The sequence below is a fragment of the Cimex lectularius genome, unplaced genomic scaffold (genome assembly GCF_000648675.2).
Source record: "Cimex lectularius strain Harlan isolate CLEC.00 unplaced genomic scaffold, Clec_2.1 scaffold6, whole genome shotgun sequence".
NCBI classification, from domain to species: domain Eukaryota; kingdom Metazoa; phylum Arthropoda; class Insecta; order Hemiptera; family Cimicidae; genus Cimex; species Cimex lectularius.
Window position 1 is genome coordinate 3,861,222 of NW_019392677.1, and position 22,509 is coordinate 3,883,730.

Here is a 22,509-nt window from a genome sequence, read left to right on the forward strand (position 1 = left end):
ATTTCTTTTTATAAATGGCGTTCCACCATTATAAGGTTCTAGAAGGGTGCCTTTTCGAACGAAATTTAACGCTCTTTTCAACTTTTTTTTTTTTCTCCAAAATGAATAGTTCAACAGCTACAAGCAGTTTTAAACAGTAGAGAGTAGAAAATAAACAAAAACTGTTGAATATCTCCAAAAGGGTTGAGGGACCATGGTTCATACGAAATTTTTGTCGCATTTGAGGTGTAGAAGCCCCTGACCGAATTGTTTACAATCGTTTTGTTCTGCCTATCCTTGCGTTTATTGGTCTGTCCGACGTGTTTCAGATTTTAGCCATCTTCAGTTCAGGAAATTTATTTTTTTTCCGCCAAATTTTACTTTATAAATTCTTCAATTAATTTAAGTATAAACTGGAGAATACACAATACTATAAATGAATATAATTGAAGAAATCCGTAAAACCGTAGCTCGCCTGTCAGACCAAACCGGACACGTTGGTTTATTTTTTTTCACTATTGTATGACGATTTCATGTTAATCATTTGACTACGAAAAGTCAGAGATAAGCGCACAAGGCCAGAGATTTTTGTTTCACTTGAGAACAGAATTCTACTCAAATAATTTTCATGATCTACAGGGTTATGAAGCAGTAAGCAACTGTTGGTATTTCCAGGCATGCTTTTATTTGAATTTATTCTAATTTTCTATTTTGCAAATCATGCTTTCAATGTACTCAGATTTTTGTATGTGTGTTAAAGGCGAAAAGGCTAACACACCGCTCTGAAAAACACCGAAGCTTAGGCTCATAAAAGAAGATTGGTACCAGACAGACCGTAAATCACTATGCCATAATAAACAGACCTAATCAATAATTAATAAAGAGAGGAAAAATTAAAACAAGTTATCAATAACAGTTGGGAGTTACGCATACCGATTTTGCCGAACTGATACATAAAGATAGCAGATCGATCCGTATCCTTGCGGAAAAATCACCACACTATATCCAAAATAGTCGATGGACACGTTTTTAACACGTGAACGTATAAAAAGGATACTTGACACATCCTGGACCCTCGTCGAACCCATCTAACTGCAGTTTACATCGTTATACGTTGATATTTATTTTTTACGTTCAATATAACGAGTTAATTAATCACTTTTGACCTGTTTTATTTCTTTCTTTTCGCAAGACTCATTTTTGACTTTTGGAACTGTATTATACTATTTATCAGGCCGAATGTCATCATTTATAACTAATCCAGTTCTGACAATTGCATCGTGTCGGACCTCACTTAAGTACCTGCAATGAATTAAAATTGATACGGCTCGAATAACGGCATTATAATGAAATTATATATCTTAACAACAACAAGCCTCGTGGAGAGAATTAAACATGTATTAGGGACTTATGGATCCATTATGTAATAAGTTTTAAGTTATAAAATCGTAATCCTTACTCGACGTAGAATCATAACGGCATATTCGTCTCCGTTTATTTGTTGGCTAGAGCTAATTAGCTGAAAGATCGACCCTATCTCAAATCAATCGTAAAAGTTTGATATTAACCTTTTGAAATTGTTCACGTCAAACTAATCACCCTGACACTATTATCAAGCGAAACAATATAAAGAAAAAATTGAAAATTTTTAAAACGACAGAGTCTAAAAATAGCTCAAGAAGAGCAACACACTTTCATCAGCCCTCTTCCAGTTTAAAGATTTGAAACAAACTTAAGCATTTTGAGTAAATAAATGAACGTCAAACGTATATCCTTCGGCGTAGTTGGGCCTCCACGTGGCTGGGCTCTTTCTGCCTGACGAAGGGGAGATTCGGCTGGGCGAAAGGGGGAAAACCAAATCAATACTTGCACGTTAACAATTTCCTGTGTACAAATCTATGGCAATAACGCCTTTATTTAAATTTGTACAAGTTTATAGATTTAATCGTCAGCTATCTCACTCACTCTCACTCTGTCCCACTCTCCCTCTTTCTCTATCTCTCTCTCATTATCTCTCTCTCGCTCTCTCTCTTCCTCTCCCTCTTCCTCTCTCTCTCTCCCACTCTCTCTCCTACTCTCTCTATCCTACTCACTCTCACACTCTCCCTCTCTATCCTACTCACTCTCACACTCTCCCTCTCTCATCACTCTCTCTCTCACTCTCATCACTTTCTCTCATGCTTATCACTCTCTCTCTCTTTCTCTTTCTCACTCTCTCTCTCTCTCTCTCTCTCTCTCTCTCTCTTTCTCTCTCTCTCCCACTCTCTCATTCTCATCACTCTCTATCTCCCTCTCTCTCTTTCTCTTACTCTCCCACTCTCTCTCACTCGCTCATCATCCGTCTCTCTTTTTCTCTCACTCGACCTCTCCTCTCTTTCGCTCTCTCTCCCACTCTCTTCAATCTCATCTCTCTCTCTCTCTCTTTCTCTCTCTGTCTATCTATCTATCTATCTATCTATCTATCTATCTATATATCTATATATCTACCTATCTATCTATCTCTCTTCACCCTTCCCCATAATAATGTTTCATTTGTCTCCTTTAAAATTCTGACTTCTTGAAATTCGGAGTCTACTCGAATGTCCGGAGTAAATAAGTACGAATTAGGGAGAAAGCACTGTGAACGGTTTTCAACAGTTAGCTAAAACAACCCGATAGTACAAGAAATTAACAAAATAAAATAAACCTAAACTTTCCAATTCACTTCACACTTAGCCGTGTCCGTCGAACCATCTCAGAATTTCAGTTATTAGGTTGGTGCAAAATTAATGCAGGTTTTGAAAATTTGTTTTATTTTTGCAGGTTCTTGTCAATCCTCCAATCTTCGAATTTGTACAAACTTAAACTTGGACGAAGTGCGCCCCAAACCGCGCACAACATCGGTACAATTTGGTGGAAGGGAAATTCCGGAAGAGCTTAGTGATGACCGCTCAACCGTTGTTCCCCATCTGGAGGAAATTCTGGAGGAAATTGGTAAAGTAAAGAAGCTCGAAAAGTGGGTACTGAACGAAGTAACTTAAGCCCATAGAAATCGATGGTTTGAAATTTGCACCAAAATGACCCATTTCTCGATCGAATCATCGAATGGAAGGGATTCTGTACGATAACAGCAGGCGTACAGGTCAGTGGTTGGATAAAAATGAAGAGCCAAAACACTTCCCGGAACCAAACCTGCACACCGAGGTTATGGTGGCTACATGGTGGTGTATTACTGGGGTTGTTCAATATAATTTCCTGAATTATGGTGAAACTATCACAGCAGAAAAATATTGCCAAGAAATTGAAAAATGCAAGGGAAACTGCAACGTCTTTGTCCAGCATTGTTAAACCGTAAGGGGCCGATTCTTCTTCACGATAACGCCAGGCCACTTATCGCAGTGCCAACTCTGAGGAAATTTAAGGACTTAGGATATGAAACCTTCCATATCCACCCGACCTCTCGCCTACAGACTTCCATTTTTTTAGGCATTTTGAACACATCTTGAATTATAAAATTTTTAGAGAACGCGGGAAGCCGATAACGCCTTCCAAGACTTTATTGTGAGACGAAATAAATAAAGATTTTTATGTCAGTGTAATAAAAGCAAATTTTTACACGTTAGCAAAGATGTGTAGATAGTGATACGAAATATTTCGAATCAATTTTCTTTAGTTTGTAAAAATTAAAAATAGTTTTGACTGCCTTTTCAAAACGTGCATTATTTTTGCACCAATCCTATATTACAAATGCCACTAAAACGGTTCAGCTTGAGAAACTGATAATTTTACAAATTGATAAATAATTTACGTAACGTCACAATTGTGTAATTGATTTCCTTCAATCATTTATTTTCATAATAGATAAATTATTATCGGGTGTCTTTTTTTATATTTATTTTTTTCTATATATTTTATATTATGAATAAATGATTAATTTAATTGTACAGAGTTTTTATAGCATTAAAGCAATTACAGTAGAAATCCGTTCATCCGGACTTGAAGGGACCGGGACTCGTCCGGATGATCGAAAGTCCGGATAATTCGAAAATTTGTAATTTTATTAGTATCGTGTCATAAAAACGGACAAAACACACATACGAAAGTGAACACTTTCATTCGTATATCAAGTAACATTTAAAGTCATAGATAACTTTTATTAGTTTTATTTTTGTTTAAGTCCGGACACGCGTTTTTTGAAAAATTTAAACGTAAAAAATACCTAATAAAAATATACGTAATAAAAAAACCTTTTCAATGGAAGGCAACGTACGAACAACACGAGATAACAATTTCTGGTCTTTTAAAACAGTATACACCTTTTATTTATTGGTTTATTTTTATTTATTCTTTGTTTTGTTTATTAATTTTATTTTTTTCGTGCCTCTCCGGCCTCTTCGATCGTGGGACTAGTGGAAGGGCGATTTGGTGGCCTTTACGAATTTCGAATGACGAATTAAAGGTACCATAGTTGAATTATAAATTTTAAAAACTTAATCTACGTACATTGAGAATTATGAAAAATTTGTTTCATAAAGTAAATTTGTATCACTGTATCATAAAGTTTATTTTTGTTGTGCAAATAATTAATCGATCCAAAGGGTTTATAAGGCATCACCATAGCGTAACTCCTCATAATTTCCCAATCAAAATGTTTACCCAGCAGATTTAACTATTTAATCCAAACAACAATCGTGAGTTTGAAATCTATAAAAATAATCTGAGAAAACAGACGGAAAGTTTTATCCTGAATATAATATGTAAGAATAAGCGTGTGTTTGTTGTTTTCCAACAAAACTTTCCTTATATTTATTTGGCAGCGAACAGAACACAATAACAAAAATATATCGGTAGAGGTTTGTGAAAAAAAGTTCGTTGAACTTTCTGCGCCATGAGACCGATTTTTACGTTTAACGGCGTACAGCTGAGCTAAAACGGCCAGCTTATTACCGTATCGACGCCTCAGGAGGGCAGATTATGAAATAACAAAAGCGAGTAAATGCCAAGTTTAAAGGTTAATGAGAGAACGAATGAAATATTCCATATTCTTTGGCAATATCATATTTTGTTGAAATGAAAATGCGGGCGTAAATTGCCATTCGGCCTACGCTAATAGCCGACGTCCTGAAGGAAATCTTTGTTATCCATTTATGATTATTTTCCGACGGCAACCTTTTCAGCCTGTTTTTTTCCGTATATGACTGCTGTGAGGGGAGGGAACGAAACATGGCATACATTGGCGACACTGTAAAAAAAACCAAATCGAGCAAACAATAATAAAGAAAAAAAAATTTAAAACGGAACATATCATTAGACCAATCTTCTTTCAAACCTAATATAGTGCTCCCTAACTAATCCAAACTAATTGTTGCAAGGGGTTTTTCGGATTACTGAAAAATTTTGTCCAGATTAAAGAGGGTGTTAAAAAATATTTACATATGCACAAAACACAACACTATTATTATTTTCACTAATTTCGTGGTCTGCTTGACCAATTAAACATTACAATTAATTAAGGTTTTTAGTTGAGATGAAAAAAAGCAAATGGCGAGGGATTCGAACCCACGACCTTCGGCTAGATACGCCGCTGCTCTACCACCTGAGCTATCGTGACCTCGATCCACTCGGACATCAACTCCCCATCTNCTCTCTCTCTCTCTCTCTCTCTCTCTCTCTCTCTCTTTTCTTTTTCTTTGTGACCTTCTCCCCTTCATTCACTCTTATCTCCCTTTCTCTCTCATTCTCTTTCTCTCTTTCTCTCTCCCTCTCTCAAAATACAGAACAAAAACACTTAGCAATTCATTTACAATAAATGCTTCAAAAATCTTAAAGTCAATATTGAAATATATAGTTCAAATAAAAAAGCATAAATCTTTAAAGTAAAACTTAAAGAATACTTATTAAGTAAATATGTTGAACATAATACTACAAATTAGCATTTACCTTATGTAATGTTTACCTAGTTAACATCACAACATATACTTATATACTTTTATTTAATTCTTTTATTATCTCGTTTTTATTATGCACTTTTACATTAACTTGTAAAACGTTTAACAATCATTTTATTAGTATTTTATTTTATTTTTAAATCGTAAAATTATTTTCCAATTCTAGAAGGTTTTAATTTAGTTTTTAAAAATCTTACGAAAAATCTATATTTAATTTTGTTATTCAACAATAATTTGCTCTGTATACAAATATAACTTCAACTACATAGTTTAACTTACTCTCACTTTATTCATTTATTTCATCGTTGATTTTATAATAATTTGTTATTTATATTTTATGTCTGATGCGACCACAAACAAATATTATAATTGTAATTACGCGTTAAGTGTAGGAAAGGTCCTAAAGACCTAACTTTTATGTGTATTTTAATTAATAATTCGTTAATCAATCAATCAATCTCACTGACTAACTCACTTTCACTCATTAACTAACTCACTCTTACTCACCCACTCACTCACTCTTTCATGTTCTCACGTTAAGTAAAAGAAAGGCCCAAGAGACCTAACTTTGCGTGATTAAATGAAGGCATTAGTCAATTGAACAATTTTTCACTCATTCACTCATCTCTCTCACTCTCACTAGGATCGGAGACATTTTTTTAACATGTAATTTCAACATTTTAAAAAATGGTTTTCTGCCTTCATTTTGCATGTATTTTAAGTTGTTAAATGTCAGACGATTTGCTTTTTACGAAGGAGAAGAAAGTAATATGCAGGATTGTACGAGCTGAGATTATTGTACAAAAAGTTACAAAAACGCCTCCAGTAAAGCAAACCAATAAAACACAAATATGTTTTAAAGCCCTTTAAAGCTCTTAAGTACAAGTTTTCCTAACAGTAAAGAATAAATATTTTTAGGCTGGATTCCCCAGAAGGCAATTTTTTTCCGTTTGTGTTACATTCTACTTAACAACTTACGACTTATCCAAATATTCCATTATGAACAGTTAAAAGGCTCAATTTTACGCTGAATAATTTTCATCTTTCAGCCTTCACAAACTTTGGTTTGGGACTATAAGTGAGAAAAACAAAGGTGAAAAAAACACCTCAAGGAGGGTCGGTAGCTGCTAACGTAGAAAACCAGAGAGAATAAACGGAGTGTTGTCACTCAACCTCTCCAGCAAGTAATCATACGAATCTAATCAACTGCCATGAATTATTTTATTAATATAATTATCGTAATCAAAAATGTCAAGTAAGAATATATTTAGGTACTAACAAAAAAATAATGAAACAACCCAAAAATTATTATCAGACAGTTAATAAAAATACAATATTTATCCATATGTAGAAAAATGATCAAACTCTAATCCATCAAACTTAATAATATGTCAAGAAATATTCCTCTTTGAGTAAAAATATGTTTATTCACTTCTTTTATATAGCATTTGTAATAACACAACAAATAATAATAGTGTTTACTGAATTGTACAAAATATTTACAAGCATTTTCGGCTTGGATAAATCCGTCAGCCGAATTGGCGTAAATAAAGAGTAAACATTTAAGAAAAAAGGTAAAAAATAAATTTAGCAAAACGTAAGCCAAAAATACGTTGACAAAAAAAGTTCAAAATGTCTTCTCTAGCAGAAAAGAAATTAAGTTCCTAATTCAAGTCCTGGTGGTAAATTTTTGGTGTTTTACATTTCGACACGAAGGTTGTTAAAAATAGCTGAAACAGCATCAAATTGTCAAACGCTATTATTCATATTCATTCAGAAATACCTTTAATTTTTACATAGAGACGCCTTGATGTAGGTGATGAGTAACACTAATTGAGACGATTTTATGAAAGTGATAGTAATTTATTAATTTATTACTTCCAAAGCGGCGGGAAACATTGCAACACATTTTGTGATTGGCGGTCGTTTTTAACCTTAGGGCAGTCATTTACCCAGTTCATTTTGCATGTAATCACTGGTTCGAATTCAAATCGAGGCCAACGAACTACCTTAATAGAGCTATGAGAATTTTATCTCGAAACTTGTTCTACAAATTCAGGATTTGTAGGTTGCGTAGGACGAAGTTCGCCGAACGTAGGTGTTCGCGGGAGCCGTTAATAAAAGCCAAAATTTCCACCCGTATCTATACAAATCTAAACCCTTGCCAAATACATATGTTAGACAACGATTTTTATTTTTCATTTCTGCCAAAGCAACGATAGATTTTAAAAGGAAAGAAAAATTGATGATATTTTGTTAATACGTGATTTTGAAAAATCAAATTATCCCATTAACAAAATATATATATTTAAAAAAACATGCAGAAAGGACTGTAATTTCTTTTTTCCAGTCTTTGTTTAATTATCGTTTATATTTGTAGAGAATGAAATTATTTGTATCATTCTTTCCATAGATTAAAGATTGGCGTCAGTCGTTCGATAATTTAAAACTATAGGCGCAATTCTTTTGATACTGTGAAAATATTGCTATCATTCGTTCAATACTTGAAAATATTGGCAATATTCTTTCCATATTCTTAAAGTATCAGATAAAAATCATCCGATACATTTAAAGTCTTGATATCAATCATTTGGAAGTTTTCAAGTATCGATGTTATTTACTTGATACTTGAAAGTTCTGGCTGCAATCTTTCGAACTGTTCACGAATCATACTAATTCGTTCAATGCTTTCAAAGTCATTTGCTCTATATTTAAAAAGTCATTCATTCGATACGTGTAAGGCATTGGTGTCATTCATCGATATTTTAAAGTATCAGCGACATTCTTTCAATGCTCTTAAAATATTGGTTAAACTCATGCGATACGTTTAAAGTATTGATGTCATTTGTTCGATAAATTTAAAGTATTCAACGACACGATACAGTGAAAGTATTGCTGTCATTCGTTCAATACTTGACAATATTGGCAACATTCTTTCCATATTCTTAAAGAATCAGATAAAATCATTCGATACGTTTAAAGTCATAATATAATCATTTGGAAGTTTTCAAGTATCGATGTAATTTACTTGATACTTGAAAGTACTAGCTACAATCTTTCGAACTGTTCAAGTATCATACTAATTCGTTCAATGTTTTCAAAGTCATTTGTTCTACATTTTAAAAGTCATTCATTCGATACGTGTAAAGCATTGGTGTCATTCATCGATATTTTAAAGTATCAGCGACATTCTTTCAATACTCTTAAAATATTGGATAAATTCATTCGATGCGTTTAAACTATTGATGTCATTTGTTCGATATTTTAAAATATCAGCGACATTCTTTCCATGATCTGAAGTATCGGATAAATTCATTCGATACGTTTAAAGTATTGATGCCATTTGTTGGATATCTTTAAAGTATTCAACGACATCTATTTACTCTTAAAATATTGGTTAAACTCATTCGATACGTTTAAAATATTGATGTAATTCATTTGATATTTTTTATGTATCAGTGACATTCTTTCGATACTCTCAAGTATTGGATAAATTTATTCCGTAAGTTTAAAGTATTACTGTCATTCATTTAATTGTTTTAAAGTATAAATGTCATTAATTTTGTACTTTTAGATTGTCAATGTCATTTGTTCGATAATTGTAAAATATCAACGACAGCCTTTCGATACTCTCAACTATCTGACAAATTCATTGGATACGTTTAAAGTATTAACGTCATTTATTCCACAGAAATTACTGGCTTCTTTCTTTCAAACTTTTCAATTATCGTACAAATTTGTTCGATGCTTTAAAAGTGTCGATATCATTTGTTCTATATTTTAAAAGTATTGTCGTCATTCTCTGTATTTGAAAATATTGGCAACATTCATGGCAACAGTATCCGCGACATTAATACAGTTTAAAGTATCAACTTCAACATAAAGGTGTTATTCCATCGATACTTTTTAAATAAGTAAATTAAAAAGTTTCAATGTGATTTGTTTTATACTTTCAACTATGCCATTTGTTCGATACGTGTAAGATATCGATATCGTTCTTTTCGCTTTTATTTTTTTTTTACTAGTAATTACTGTAGTATCAATCCTAGAATACTGTACCGCATGAGATTTTGCCTGTTTTGTTTCACTAGTTTCCATGTTTTAAAGCATTTAATTGAAATTGAAATGCATCAGGCTCCAGTGTGGTGGAATTAATAAAATATTACGACGAGCTGACTTTAAATGTCATGTACATAGGTTTAGTATCAGCGATGAACCTTTTAGAGTAAATCTTGTCACAAAAACAACCATTTAGAATGTGGAAACAACCAATGCGTCAAGTTTTCGAAAGTACAATATCTTCGCTCATACGTAGGAATAAATGATTTTAAGCCCTACCGTTCTAACAACTTAGCTGCAGATCAAGTTAAATTGTTCAACTTCACGTCAATACTTTTGTCCGTTTATTTTTTACTTTTTTTTCCAATTAAAAACTAATAATCACCTAACTGAAAAGCCAGAGTGAATTCACCACAACGCCGTTAATATCCTTGGCGTCAGACGAGAAAAGGAAAATCCATTGAGTCCAGCCCGTGACTACAAGTAATATAATCTCCCGGCTTCTCGTTTCACAATAAAGTGTATTCATGGGTCGTTTTCAAAACGCAATCCTTTAAACTCTGTCGATCCCAGTCTGTCGAACCACAGCTATAAAGTCTAGAAATATATTTAAACTTTGATAATAAGATTGAATAAGGTGTTGACAGTCATTACAGTCAAAGAGAGTCATAAGGCTAGTTTATCTCTTCGTCAAAATAATACATTCTCCTTCGCAACGGTGTTTCTCTGCAGTCTTATCGAAATTACGTTGCGGATTCTTCTGCCTCTTTGCAGCCCTATTACAGTTCGAGAGAGCACGAAATTTCGAGTACAATTATCACGAACGTGGCTACAAACACCTCGTCTGATGCGGTTCTTTTTTCTCATTTTCCTTTTTACATCAATTATGTAATCAATGAAATATAACAGTAGCCAACAAACATAACAGAAAAACCATTTATGCATATTGTAAAATTAAAAGTTATTTTCCGCACAAAGTTAATAAAAATTAAAAGCTTCTAAAGTTAATCGTTTATTCCTTGCGTTATTGATTTCATTTATTCGTGCATACTTTACAAAACTATATTTTAAGAAATTATTTTCTAATTAAAAACCATTTCATTACACCTTTGGAACACGCAGTAATAATTTAAAATAAAACAATTTAAATTTCATTGAAAGAATAACTTGGATTTTTTTCACACTTTAGCCTTAATATCTCAGTCGATTGAGTCGTTTTTTTTAAAACAAGTTCAGACAGTAAAAATGATTTGCGTTGATGATCGGCCGTCACATTTCAGCAGGCTAAAGTCAAAAAGTCCCGGTGCACCACGCCCCAACATGAGAACAAGGACTTTTTTACGTTTAAGCAACGTAATCAATGTCATGGGCAATAACCTCGATGGGCAACTGTTGCTAAACCAGCCCATTCTTCAAAGGCAGATTTTTAACTTTTTCAGCACAAATCAAATGATTCATGACAACGTGTTTAAAGGATCGAACACGATCCTGAAAGGATTTAAAGAAAAAACTAAAACTGCGAGTCCTGGTCTCCTTACAAGTACTGCCCGTTTAGTTTCATTTGGCAAAATGAATGCTTGCCAGAATAATACTGTTAGCAGTCCTATTCAAAAAATGTAAATAAATAAATAAAGAGATTATGACAGTAGCTTGGGCAAAATTGATTATCTGTCTGAGGACAGGGCCATGGCGAATTTTGGCTCATCTTCAGCAAAACTGTGTTTGCCGGTTCTAGGAGCTTGCCATTTTATTCCGAGAACATAAAAGTGGGTTGTTTAATCGTCGCATTCGTTGGTTTTTGAATTTCCTGACGTTTTAAATTTGGTAGGTCGGTAGTGCTCGAAAATAAATTTTATTTGGTATATTTGTGCCAGTTTTTATTCTTAAACAGGGTGATTTTTGTCAACACAGAGCAAATACTGATGATGGCGAGAAACAGAAACGCGCCTGACAGACGAACACAGCGACAACCTTTCGATACTCTGAAGTACAGGTGTCGTTTGTGCGGTACTTTTAAAGTTTCGATATCAACAGATTTGTGCTTTTACATTATCGATGTCATTTTGTCGATACTATAAGTTCTTCGGCACTAGTAAACCATCAGGTAAATTCATTCGATACGTTAAAAGCACTTATGTCATTCGTTCGATAGTTATAAAGTTTCGACATTTTTTCGATACACTTAAAGTGTCGGAAAACTCCATTCAATACGTTTAAAGTAACAATGTTATTTGTTCTGTACATTTAAAGCATCAACGACATTCTTTCCGTACTCTTAAAGAATCGGGTAAACCGGTAAATTCATTCAATAAATTTAAGTATTTATGTCATTCGTTCGACAATTTTAATGTATCGATGTCATTAGTTCAATCATTTTAAAGAGTCAACGCGACCATTTCGACAATCGTAAAGTATCAGGTAAATTCATTGGATACGTTAAAAGCAGTGGAGTCATTGATTCGATAGTTTTACTCTTAAAGAATCGGGTGAATTGATAAATTCAGTCAACAAATTTAAAGTATTTATGTCATTCGTTCGATAATTTAAAGTATCAATGTCATTAGTTTTGTACAATTAGATTATCGATGCCATTTGTTCCATACTTTTAAATTACTTAAAAGTATCAGGGACATTATTATGATATTCTTAAAGTATCGGTAATATTCGTTCGATACTTTTAAAGTAGATCTATGTCACTCGTTTCATACTTTTAGAGTAGCGAAGTCATTTGTTTGATACTTTCAAATATCAATGATTTTAATTCAATTTTTTTTAAGTATCGGCGATGATTTTTTTGAAGTCATGTTTTTCACGTCAACACAAACCTAATATTCACTTTACGTCAATAAAGATAACGAGGGAGCTTTCTATGCCTATAATTAATTCAACTTACAATTCAAATCTACATGTGAACCCACGCATGTGTACAATATTCAATTAATTCAACCAAATTTTAGGCCATTTGGCTAGTCAACTAATTTCAAAATTTAACGGTTTCTAAACCAGTCTTTCTTTCTATGAAATAATGCGCAAATTTTTCTTTCTACGAAATAATGCGCAAATTGTTTCTTTCTATGAAATAATGCGTAAAGAGCCACAATTTATTTAATTTGCTTTAAATTTTATATGCAAATTTAAAGTTAAAAACGTAGTTGAGGGCTTTTTGAAGCATTTCAAAAGCCGTTACACAAGTACTTATAAAGTACCCCGCCTATGCATTAGCACCACACTGACCTTGAAAACTGAATATGTAATTGTAATGTGAAGGCAAATTGTACTTTATTATTCGACACCGGCTTATTCCAAGCATTAATTGAACATGTTTTCTTTTTAAATCTTTTCTTAAAAAGCTCTAAAGTTGCAAGATGCCTTCACATACAAACTCTGGTTCTTATATTTGTTTACTTTAAAACTTGATGTTTCACGTAGTGCAATATGATTCTAAGCCGTAGAGATATTCTATCCGTCATCAAAAAAGGAACTAATTCGTCAGGATAAACCAGTAGCATCGGTGACCTTCACATCCAGATCAATTCCTTCTATATCTACGTTATATGATCTGATATATATTACTTTTTTTTATCAATTATTCTGTTTCAGTACAACTACCACCGACCGAGACGAAACTCGCCTGGGTCAAGACCAACAGCGCGAACAGGTGCAGACAGGAGGAGCGATTTTTAACTGCCTCACCACGTTGCAACAGATTTAAAGGACTTGTTCCACAAAACCAAAAATCAATATTTCAACCGAAAGTATATTTACATTGACAGATTTGGTAATCTATACATATAAAAAAAAACACAATGTAGAAAACACCATTGAGAAAAGATGTCAAATATTTACGTAAATCAATTATTTTTACAGCCCTGATGCAAACACAATTACTAAATATGTATTCATAAATTGGCATCAATTTATTTACGAGAATTGAAAAATATTTGAGTTACGATCGAGTCGGGAGCTAGTCCACGCGAATTTGAATCGGTGGCGTAATGTTTTACGTAACCCCCATACCGGCATTTTTCAGCCCTGGTTTTGGAAGTTAACGTCTGCAAGACCTCATATTTTTTCGTGACACGTTAACATTTCTACGTTAACATGTACGTACGTGACAGGAAAAATGTGTATTGAAAATTTGCTTAATTAATTGTTACCCCTGGGAACGCCCAAAGGAAAAAAGTCCTGGACTGGACTAAATTCTCTTGATATGTAATGTATACCATACAAAACACTTGTTATCAATATTATGTTAAATGTGGTATATTATATCCCCATGCATGCCTTCACAGAATTTAGTGTGACTGGCATTACTGTAATGATTTTTTTTTTTTTTAATTAGGTAGTATATTTTCTGCATCTGATTATTTTTTAACTTTTTATGTCCTAACATTGTCATAGAGCAATGGGAACTTTAGCTATTTTGTTAAAAGGTTAGCGGGAAAACGGGTGTAGTTTAGATTGGCGCCAAATAAATCATTAGATTGGCAGCACACGTGCAGAAACAACGCTGCGCCCGCCCTAAACTTTTTTTCTGATTTTCTGCTAACCTTAAACAGAATTGCTAAAGTTGATGGCTATGAACCAACTTTTGGCAAGAAAGGGTTAAATTGGATATGATCAATTTTCAAAACAGTCGAAACAAGATGCAAAGGTGGAGTGAAGAGCCATGCTGGAGATGGAAAATTCCAAGATAGAGATTTTAGATCGACGCCAAAAAAATCAGTGTTGCCATACACAGGATGAAACACTGCTCTCACCCCATAAATAATAAGGTTAGCTAAAGTTCATCAAATACGTTAAAATTGATTTTCCCTGGGGTAATGTTGGGCAAGAAAGTGTTAAATTTTTTTTAGAATTCCAAAGTTGGGCCGTGTACCCTTGAGAGATCAGATATGATTTCAATAAATATCATATCTTCAAAAAAATTTCAATAAATTTCCAGTATAATACAAGTACTCTTTACTCGGAAAATTTCTTGCAATATTTTTGGTGAGATATTAATATGAATTTGGTAATAATTTACAGGTGAGTGCTAAAAATAAAGAATGGTTCCTCTTATGTTCATGTTCATTTACCGTTTCTCCACTAAAACCCGATACCCACCAAAATACTCCAAACTTTAAAAAAAGTATTGGGTTGTCCGGAAAATAATGCAGGATTTTAAGTTTTCATTAAAAAAAATCTATATAAAATATTCTGTTTACGTTTACAGGATTACTCATTTGTATGAATGTCAACACTTATTAATCCTCTTCCAAATGATATTGTTTGTTTACCTCTGTAGCATTCCGCTACTTGGAAATAATTCAGTCATCCTTATAATGTCAAAGCGAGAATTTCGTACGATTTTCTTTTACGAGTTTAAACTCGGCCGAAGCGGAGCCCAAACGGCTAGAAACATTAACCAAGTCTGGGGCGAGGGTTGTGTTAATGAGTGCACTGTGCAAAGGTGGTTTAAAAAATTTCGGGAGGGAGATTTCAGCCTTGAAGATGAAGAAGGTCGTGGAAGGCCTTCCTCTCTTAATGATGATGTTCTGCGATCAGTGGTGGAAGAAAACCCCAAAACAACTGTTCGAGAACTTGCAGAGCAACTCAAAGTCAGTAAAACGACCGTCGCTGACCACCTCAAGGCGATTGGAAAAGTGAAAAAACTCGAAAATTGGGTTCCACACTCATTAAACGATCGCCAAAAAAATCAGCGCTTTGATGTTTGTGCATCACTTCTTTGTCGAAACAAAAATGACCCATTTCTGGCCAGAATTGTTACATGTGACGAAAAGTGGATTCTCTACGATAACACTAGACGTTCTGGACAGTGGCTCGACAAAGGAGAAGCTCCAATACATTTTCCAAAGCCCCCAACTCATCAAAAAAAGGTAATGGTTACGGTATGGTGGGCTTCATTTGGTTTAATACACTACAGCTTCTTAAATCCTGGCGAAACCATCAATGCTGAATCATACTGTAACCAAATTAATACCATGCATCAGAAATTGGCAGTAATGAAGCCCTCTTTGGTCAATCGGAAAGGGCCCATTTTGTTGCATGACAACGCTCGACCACATGTGTCACGTGTAACGTCACAAAAATTATTGGAGCTTGGCTATGAAACTTTGCCTCACCCACCCTACTCTCCGGACCTCTCGCCTACTGACTACCATTTTTTTAGACACCTGGACCACTACTTACAACACATAATATTCAAAAATCAAACGGAACTGGAAAATGCATTTATTGACTTTATCAATTCTAAAAATGAAATTATTTTGATTAAAGAACATTGCTTTAAAGTAACTAGTTTCTTTTTTTTTGTTTAATACCAAAATCCTGCATTATTTTCCGGACAACCCAATACCTACTCCAAAATGAAAAACAAGGCAGTATTTGTTTATTGCAGAATATCGGGCGGAAGAAAGATTGTTCTTCAAAACTGAATCGTCTTAAATAAAAATAGAAATACAATATATTGGCACCAAAAAGATTCGGAAAATTTGTATTTCTTAAGGACTACAGTAAGAGAGAAGGAGTACGTTTTATTTAATTTTTTTGCTTCTTTTTTCCTCTCTCCTTTTCAACGCATTTCCTGTTTTCAAAGATTATCGATCTCTGCTTAACAAAGTTTTAAATATTCAGGTTCTTAATACTAATTTCAGATGTGTTCAATTAACGTAATTGACTGTTTTCTGTACAAGCCAAAATATGAGTAACCAAACTCATTAGGTAAGTACACTTCGGTCTTTCACACAAATACATGCCATTAACGCCTGAATAAATCTTAAAAGTGGTAACACTGAGAAAAAATCCGCACCACTTAGCCAAGACCGTAAAGGGCACACAACCATAATTAATAAAATCAGACACCCAATTCTTAAAAATGGGGACGTACTATATGACCCTGTACTATATTCATTACAACATCCATAAAGTTTCAACGGACTATAAAGTAGAGGAAGAACACAGGAGAGCATCAGATATAATGATATGGTATATGGCTCTAAAACAAACGAAGGAATCGGATCGGGCATTTTTTTAGAAATCATTAGCAATTAAACTCATTAAGGAAGTACACCGCGGTCTTTCAAACTGAAATATATTCCATCAATGTGTGTCTTAGAAAATCTTAAAACACTGGCAAAAACAATCCTCATAAGATCATTTAGGCAAGATCTTAAAGCACTAGCATGTAGAAAAATCACAAATCACATCAAAATTAGTTGATTGCATCCAAAATCTCCAAATCCTGATGATATCTTGGGACCCAAAGTTATTTTAGGTAACGAATAAGCAGACCTCTGGCCAGAGAAGGATCTGCAAGTCCTCAAAGAAACTGAACCTTTTCGTGAAATAACAAAAACAAACATTGAATCCTCCATCACAGATCCGGAAAAGCCAAAAGGAGAAGTGGATAAACACTAGAGGTATTAGACGCGGTAAGATTATGTGAAAACATCCCTCACTAAGACTGGAAAACTCAGTACAGTTAGAAAGGGCTAAACTCACGAGGAGTGTTACGACAACCGGTATCTGAGAAAACGTCTACACAAGATATGTATATTCAAAGACCCCATATCATCTTTGAATGAGAAGCAACCGTTCAATGCAGACAAAACATAGGAAAAAAGGAAATTATAATAAGCCAAGAGGATGCCTGGGGAACAACCCGACTTCCTAGTGTCCTTTAATTATCATCACTACCATCAATTCACGTAATTAGTGAAATGGGATTTAGTCAAAGTTCAAACGGAGGAATTACATTTCTACTTTTTTCGCTCTATTAATCATACTTACAATTATGTAATCAATAATTTACAATAGAAATTTAAATTATAAATTACGAAAAAATTTTGTGGATTTTTTTAAATATTAAAATAAATATATCTTTAAGGTTTTCTTCGACAATTTTTACAACTTCATCTTTACTTCCTGAAATGTGAAAATGTAAGTTTTCACACTTTAGTAAGTCATAATTCTAATATTTTATTGTTGTGTTGAATTATGAAAGAGAGAGCATAAACGTTGAAACCCACTTTGCAGTGTTTTACAAACACTTTGACGTGGGAAAACAGTTAAAAGTTCATTTATTAGCAGTCGTCAATAAATTCTAGAAAGATTTATTCAATGGTCGTCCTTAGTCAGCGTAACCGGGGACAAAAAAACGCGGAAATGTAAAAGCCCATAAAGCGAGTGCTTCGGTTGCAACAACGGCCAACCGGTTCCTTCAGCCTTGGTCTCAGGACAAAGATGAAAAATCGTGCTCGCTCACCTGAACAAAGAGGAGGTTTTGTGAGCTCCGAATTTGCCCATGTGCCTGTTGAGAGTCCCCAGAAGACCACCAGTTTCCGTCTGATTTTGGGCGCTTTCCTCGTCAGGGGTGACGGCCAGCTTGACCGCAATGGCCGTGGTGGGCGTCATAGTTGAACTTATCAACTGTTCCCACTGGGTCGTCATCCCGGCCTAGAAAAAATAAAAACATGAGGAATACTTAAAAGATACTAAAAATATGACATTACATAGAAGAAGCATGATTTTTCAGTACGAAAGAAGTTATATACTTGTTTCATTTCTTGGTAGCTCAAAAATAATATTTTCATTATTTTGAGATCATGAGATGTGGTCTGGTGATGTTGGTTTGGAAAAACATTTTCTTTATCGTGCCAACATTTCGATCTTAATTGAGACCATCTTCAGGGCTCAAAGTGTGTTTTCTGTGCAGCTGTGTCATTATTGACGTGCTGAGAATGTTCATTAATTAACGGTCACTAAACACTGCACATTTCTATATGAGAAGAACGAAGAACAACATAGGTCTCTTTGTTGTGATATGTTATTTATCGGAACAAATGTATTTATTTGCGTGAATGGAAGGGCTTATCACCAATTACCCCAAGGTAGTTTGAATGAATTGTATAGCGAGCATATAATTTATTAGCGTGAGTTGCGAAATTATCTCCAATTACTGCGAGATGTTCTGGGGTGGTGTGAATGTAATTTATTAGCGTGAATGTTGTGCTAATTTTCATTTGGGATTTATAAACACTGTTTAAATTATACAAATGATGTACGCAATATAGAAATTTTATGTTTAATCAAAATATTTGTGCACACACAAAGAGTGCATTTTCTTTCTTCTTGTTTTCTTTTTCTTTTGTTAGTGGAATATTAACGTTTTTGCTTATATATGTTGGGTTTTGGGGAAGTGGGTTCACCTCAAAGAAACCGACTCCTCATACAAAAATGGATTTCTGTCCCTTCTTCCTTCCCCACTTCTCCAAAACCAAACATATACAAACAAAAAAGCATTAATATCTCACTAACACTCTCAACACGACCCACAACAATGGCACTTCTACACAGAAAACACACACTTTGAGAGAGTACAAATACTTTGATTAAATCAAAAGTTTCTATATTTTGTACATCATTGTATAAATTTATTTTCACATCTTACACGTATTTGTATAATTTAAACAATGTTCCTAAATTCCAGTCCCTGAAGATGATCTCAATAAAAATCGAAACGTCGGCCCGATAAAGAAAATGTCTTTCTAAAGCCACATCACACCAGACCTTATCTCAAGATCACTAAGTAATCATTAACTAACGGTCACTAAACACCACACGTAATATTTTTAATGCAACGGCACAATTAATTTCATACATTAAAACCTAACATGAACAGAAGTGATGAAAAAAAGGGAAACAACTTCCATTTTCTTATCTAAAGTTACTTATCGACGCGTTACTACAGTACAGCGTGTCGGTTTTTACGCTGTTCAAAAGGAAAAAATATTTTTGCATTGAGTATGCAAAGATAATAAACTTTGTCAAAAATACGAGAGCTATGTGTTTTGCTATTTCGTAAACATTTTACATATCTGTACACCAAGAATCAATATGGAAGAAACAAGTTAGATTTAAAAAGGAATGATCAAAACATGAAAATTCATCAAACTATTTCCATATTTTAAACGGATACTCTAAGCTAAATTTAAATAGATAGCTTTAAACATCTAATAATCCTATTTATTCTATTCTATATTTTATTCAAAAATTTACGAAACCTATAGAGATACCACATATATCGAGTAGAGAAGCTCCTCCAGTGATAACACTCGTTGATTAATTGTAATCACTCTTTGATACCATCTCATGAGTCCACTGTCTCTTGACGTTAAGGAATGATGATGTACGTGGGGTATTAGAGTGGGTGGGATTAGTGTCGATTTTTTTGTAGCACGAACTTGCAACATCTTTTAGGAAGGAAACATGAAGGTCGTTATGGATGGTGCGGTTGGAAACAGAACGGGGCGTCGACAATGGATCTGAAGTTTCGTAATTCTGAGGAGATTTTGTTTGATTGGAGATTTTCGGAAGGTTTTGTTGGTCCCATAGTTGTATGCTGTCCATGTTGGTTGCAGTATTGGATTGTATGTAAGTATTTTGTTGTCCAGGGAAATTTTACAATATTTGTAGTGTCGTTTAAATAATAGGTATCATCGGTCCATTCCAAGCCAGTCACTTGTCTGGGTACAGTCAAAGGTAGCGAATGACGTATTAGGTTGTAGTACATATAATAAAATATATATTCTTTACCAAAAAACTCAACTGAAAGATCTAGAAGGATGTCTTTTTAAAGAAAATTTAATGCTTGTAGACTACATTTACTACTGCGCTGGAACACCCAACCATTGGCCAGATAGCAACATAAGTTGTAGTACTAAGCACAAAAAGTTTAATAAAATTTTTTTTTATTAAAACCCTTCCTTTGGCAGTTTTCCTCTTAAACATTTTCTTTGGACATTATAAAAAATATTTGAAAGGAAGTTATAAATGTGTTCTTTCGGATCAGAAACGATTTAGAAGTCCTGTTGCTGTCTCAGCAACAATTTACACTTAATAACACGACAGTTGGTATTTTATCTCTGTAAGAATTCGGGCTCTTGTCCAAACACTACTTCGAAAAATTTGTACATTTGGTCAGATTTGTTACAGTTTTTTTAGTTATTGAATATAATTATTAGGGTCTTATTATTAATTTTTAAGGAACATAAATTTACATGCAGACATGCACTCTCTCTATCTATCTATCGTATCTATCGATCTATCTCTCTCTACCTATCTCTACTCTATCAATCTCTCTTTCTCTCCCCCTCTTTTTTTTAGGTTTCACTTCAAAATCTGTTTCATGATTTTCTATCTTATGAAAAACTGACTAAAACATGAAAAACTCCTCATTTTGACTTGCGTACAGTTTGTTTTACATTGTTTTCCACGTGAAACACATAAAAATTGTGATTAAACTGACCGATTTCGAATAATCATAAGGAGTGACCTTACGAACGACATAAACTTTAGTGTGTTAAAAATATGAATTTAAAATCTATGTGAACCGAAATTCCCATTCAATTTAAATTTTACCCTATGAGAAATTGTAAGGAGAAAAACTAAGAACGATTTAATATATTACAAAACTGACCCAATTGTTCTACTGTGTATAAGACACGTTTAAATAAGAATTTATCGTCTACAAGGCTGTTTATTGCCCCGGGTGTAGATAAAAATGAAAATATGTGTACAGAACAGTTTTTACAAAAGAGCTACTTGCTTAATGGAAAAAAAACTTTGTATGCTTTTCGACTCGGAATAACTTAAATTTATGCGGAGTCGCATCTCACCGCGTTCTTGGACGAGCATACCAATTGCCAATTAAAAATCTGATACTTTCCAAATTAAATAGTTGACTTAAATATTTCATCAGCTTAATTATGGCAGTTGTTTATGTAAATGTTTATGTAAATGTTTATGTAAAATAATCAATTTTGAATCACTGCGTAAAAACAACGTTTTTAACTATCAATTTAACCGTACCAATGAAATGCTGTTAAATTTTAACTTTATTATTAAACCTTCCTTATACAGCAATTTCCTTTAAACCGTGATCAAATTTGGAATTTTGAAATACTTATTATTAAATTGTTAACTCCATATTACATCATCATGATTATTAAGTAAAACAAACGCTATAAATCAATGTAAAAATAAATCAAATGATAATGACTGTGTTAAGTTGCTTAATAGGGAGATTTTGCGTAATGTTAGCGTGAACCCTGAATGATTTAAGTGCGTATAGATTAAGTAAAAGTTATCTGAAATAGCGTCCTACGTTATTGTCTTATTATTAGAATAACGTGTTTGTTAACGGTGACGATAAAGTCGACGAAGAAAATTATCGACCAGCGATGATTAACAATTGATGATCTGGATCAGGTATGTGGTCCAAAATGAAATAGTCGTATCTTTTTTGCCAAGCTTTCGGCTTTTTATTAACCTTTCCTCAGGGCTGGACACTTAATTTAACTTGCATCATTTTTGTCCTTATATTTTTCCTTTACACAAGATTACATTTGTACAGTTTAACAAATAAATAACTTAATATATAAATAATCTAATTAGTAAATATTATTTTGTAGTAAATTGTAACTCTGACTCACTGGAGGACTAATTTAAAACATAAACCTTTGGTTAAACTGTAAAAACATAA

General features: G+C 33.6%; 1 protein-coding gene across 2 annotated transcripts in view; it reads right to left on the minus strand.

Moving 5' to 3' along the window:
- Positions 1–22,509, minus strand: part of LOC106673872 (inward rectifier potassium channel 2-like) — a 102,597-nt gene that overhangs the window by 74,541 nt on the left and 5,547 nt on the right. For both annotated transcript variants that reach the window (XM_014406236.2, XM_014406237.2), the window contains exon 2: positions 18,232–18,422. In XM_014406236.2, coding sequence (XP_014261722.1) covers positions 18,232–18,416 — 185 coding nt within the window. In that variant the 5' untranslated portion in view covers positions 18,417–18,422. The remainder of the gene's footprint in view (positions 1–18,231; positions 18,423–22,509) is intronic.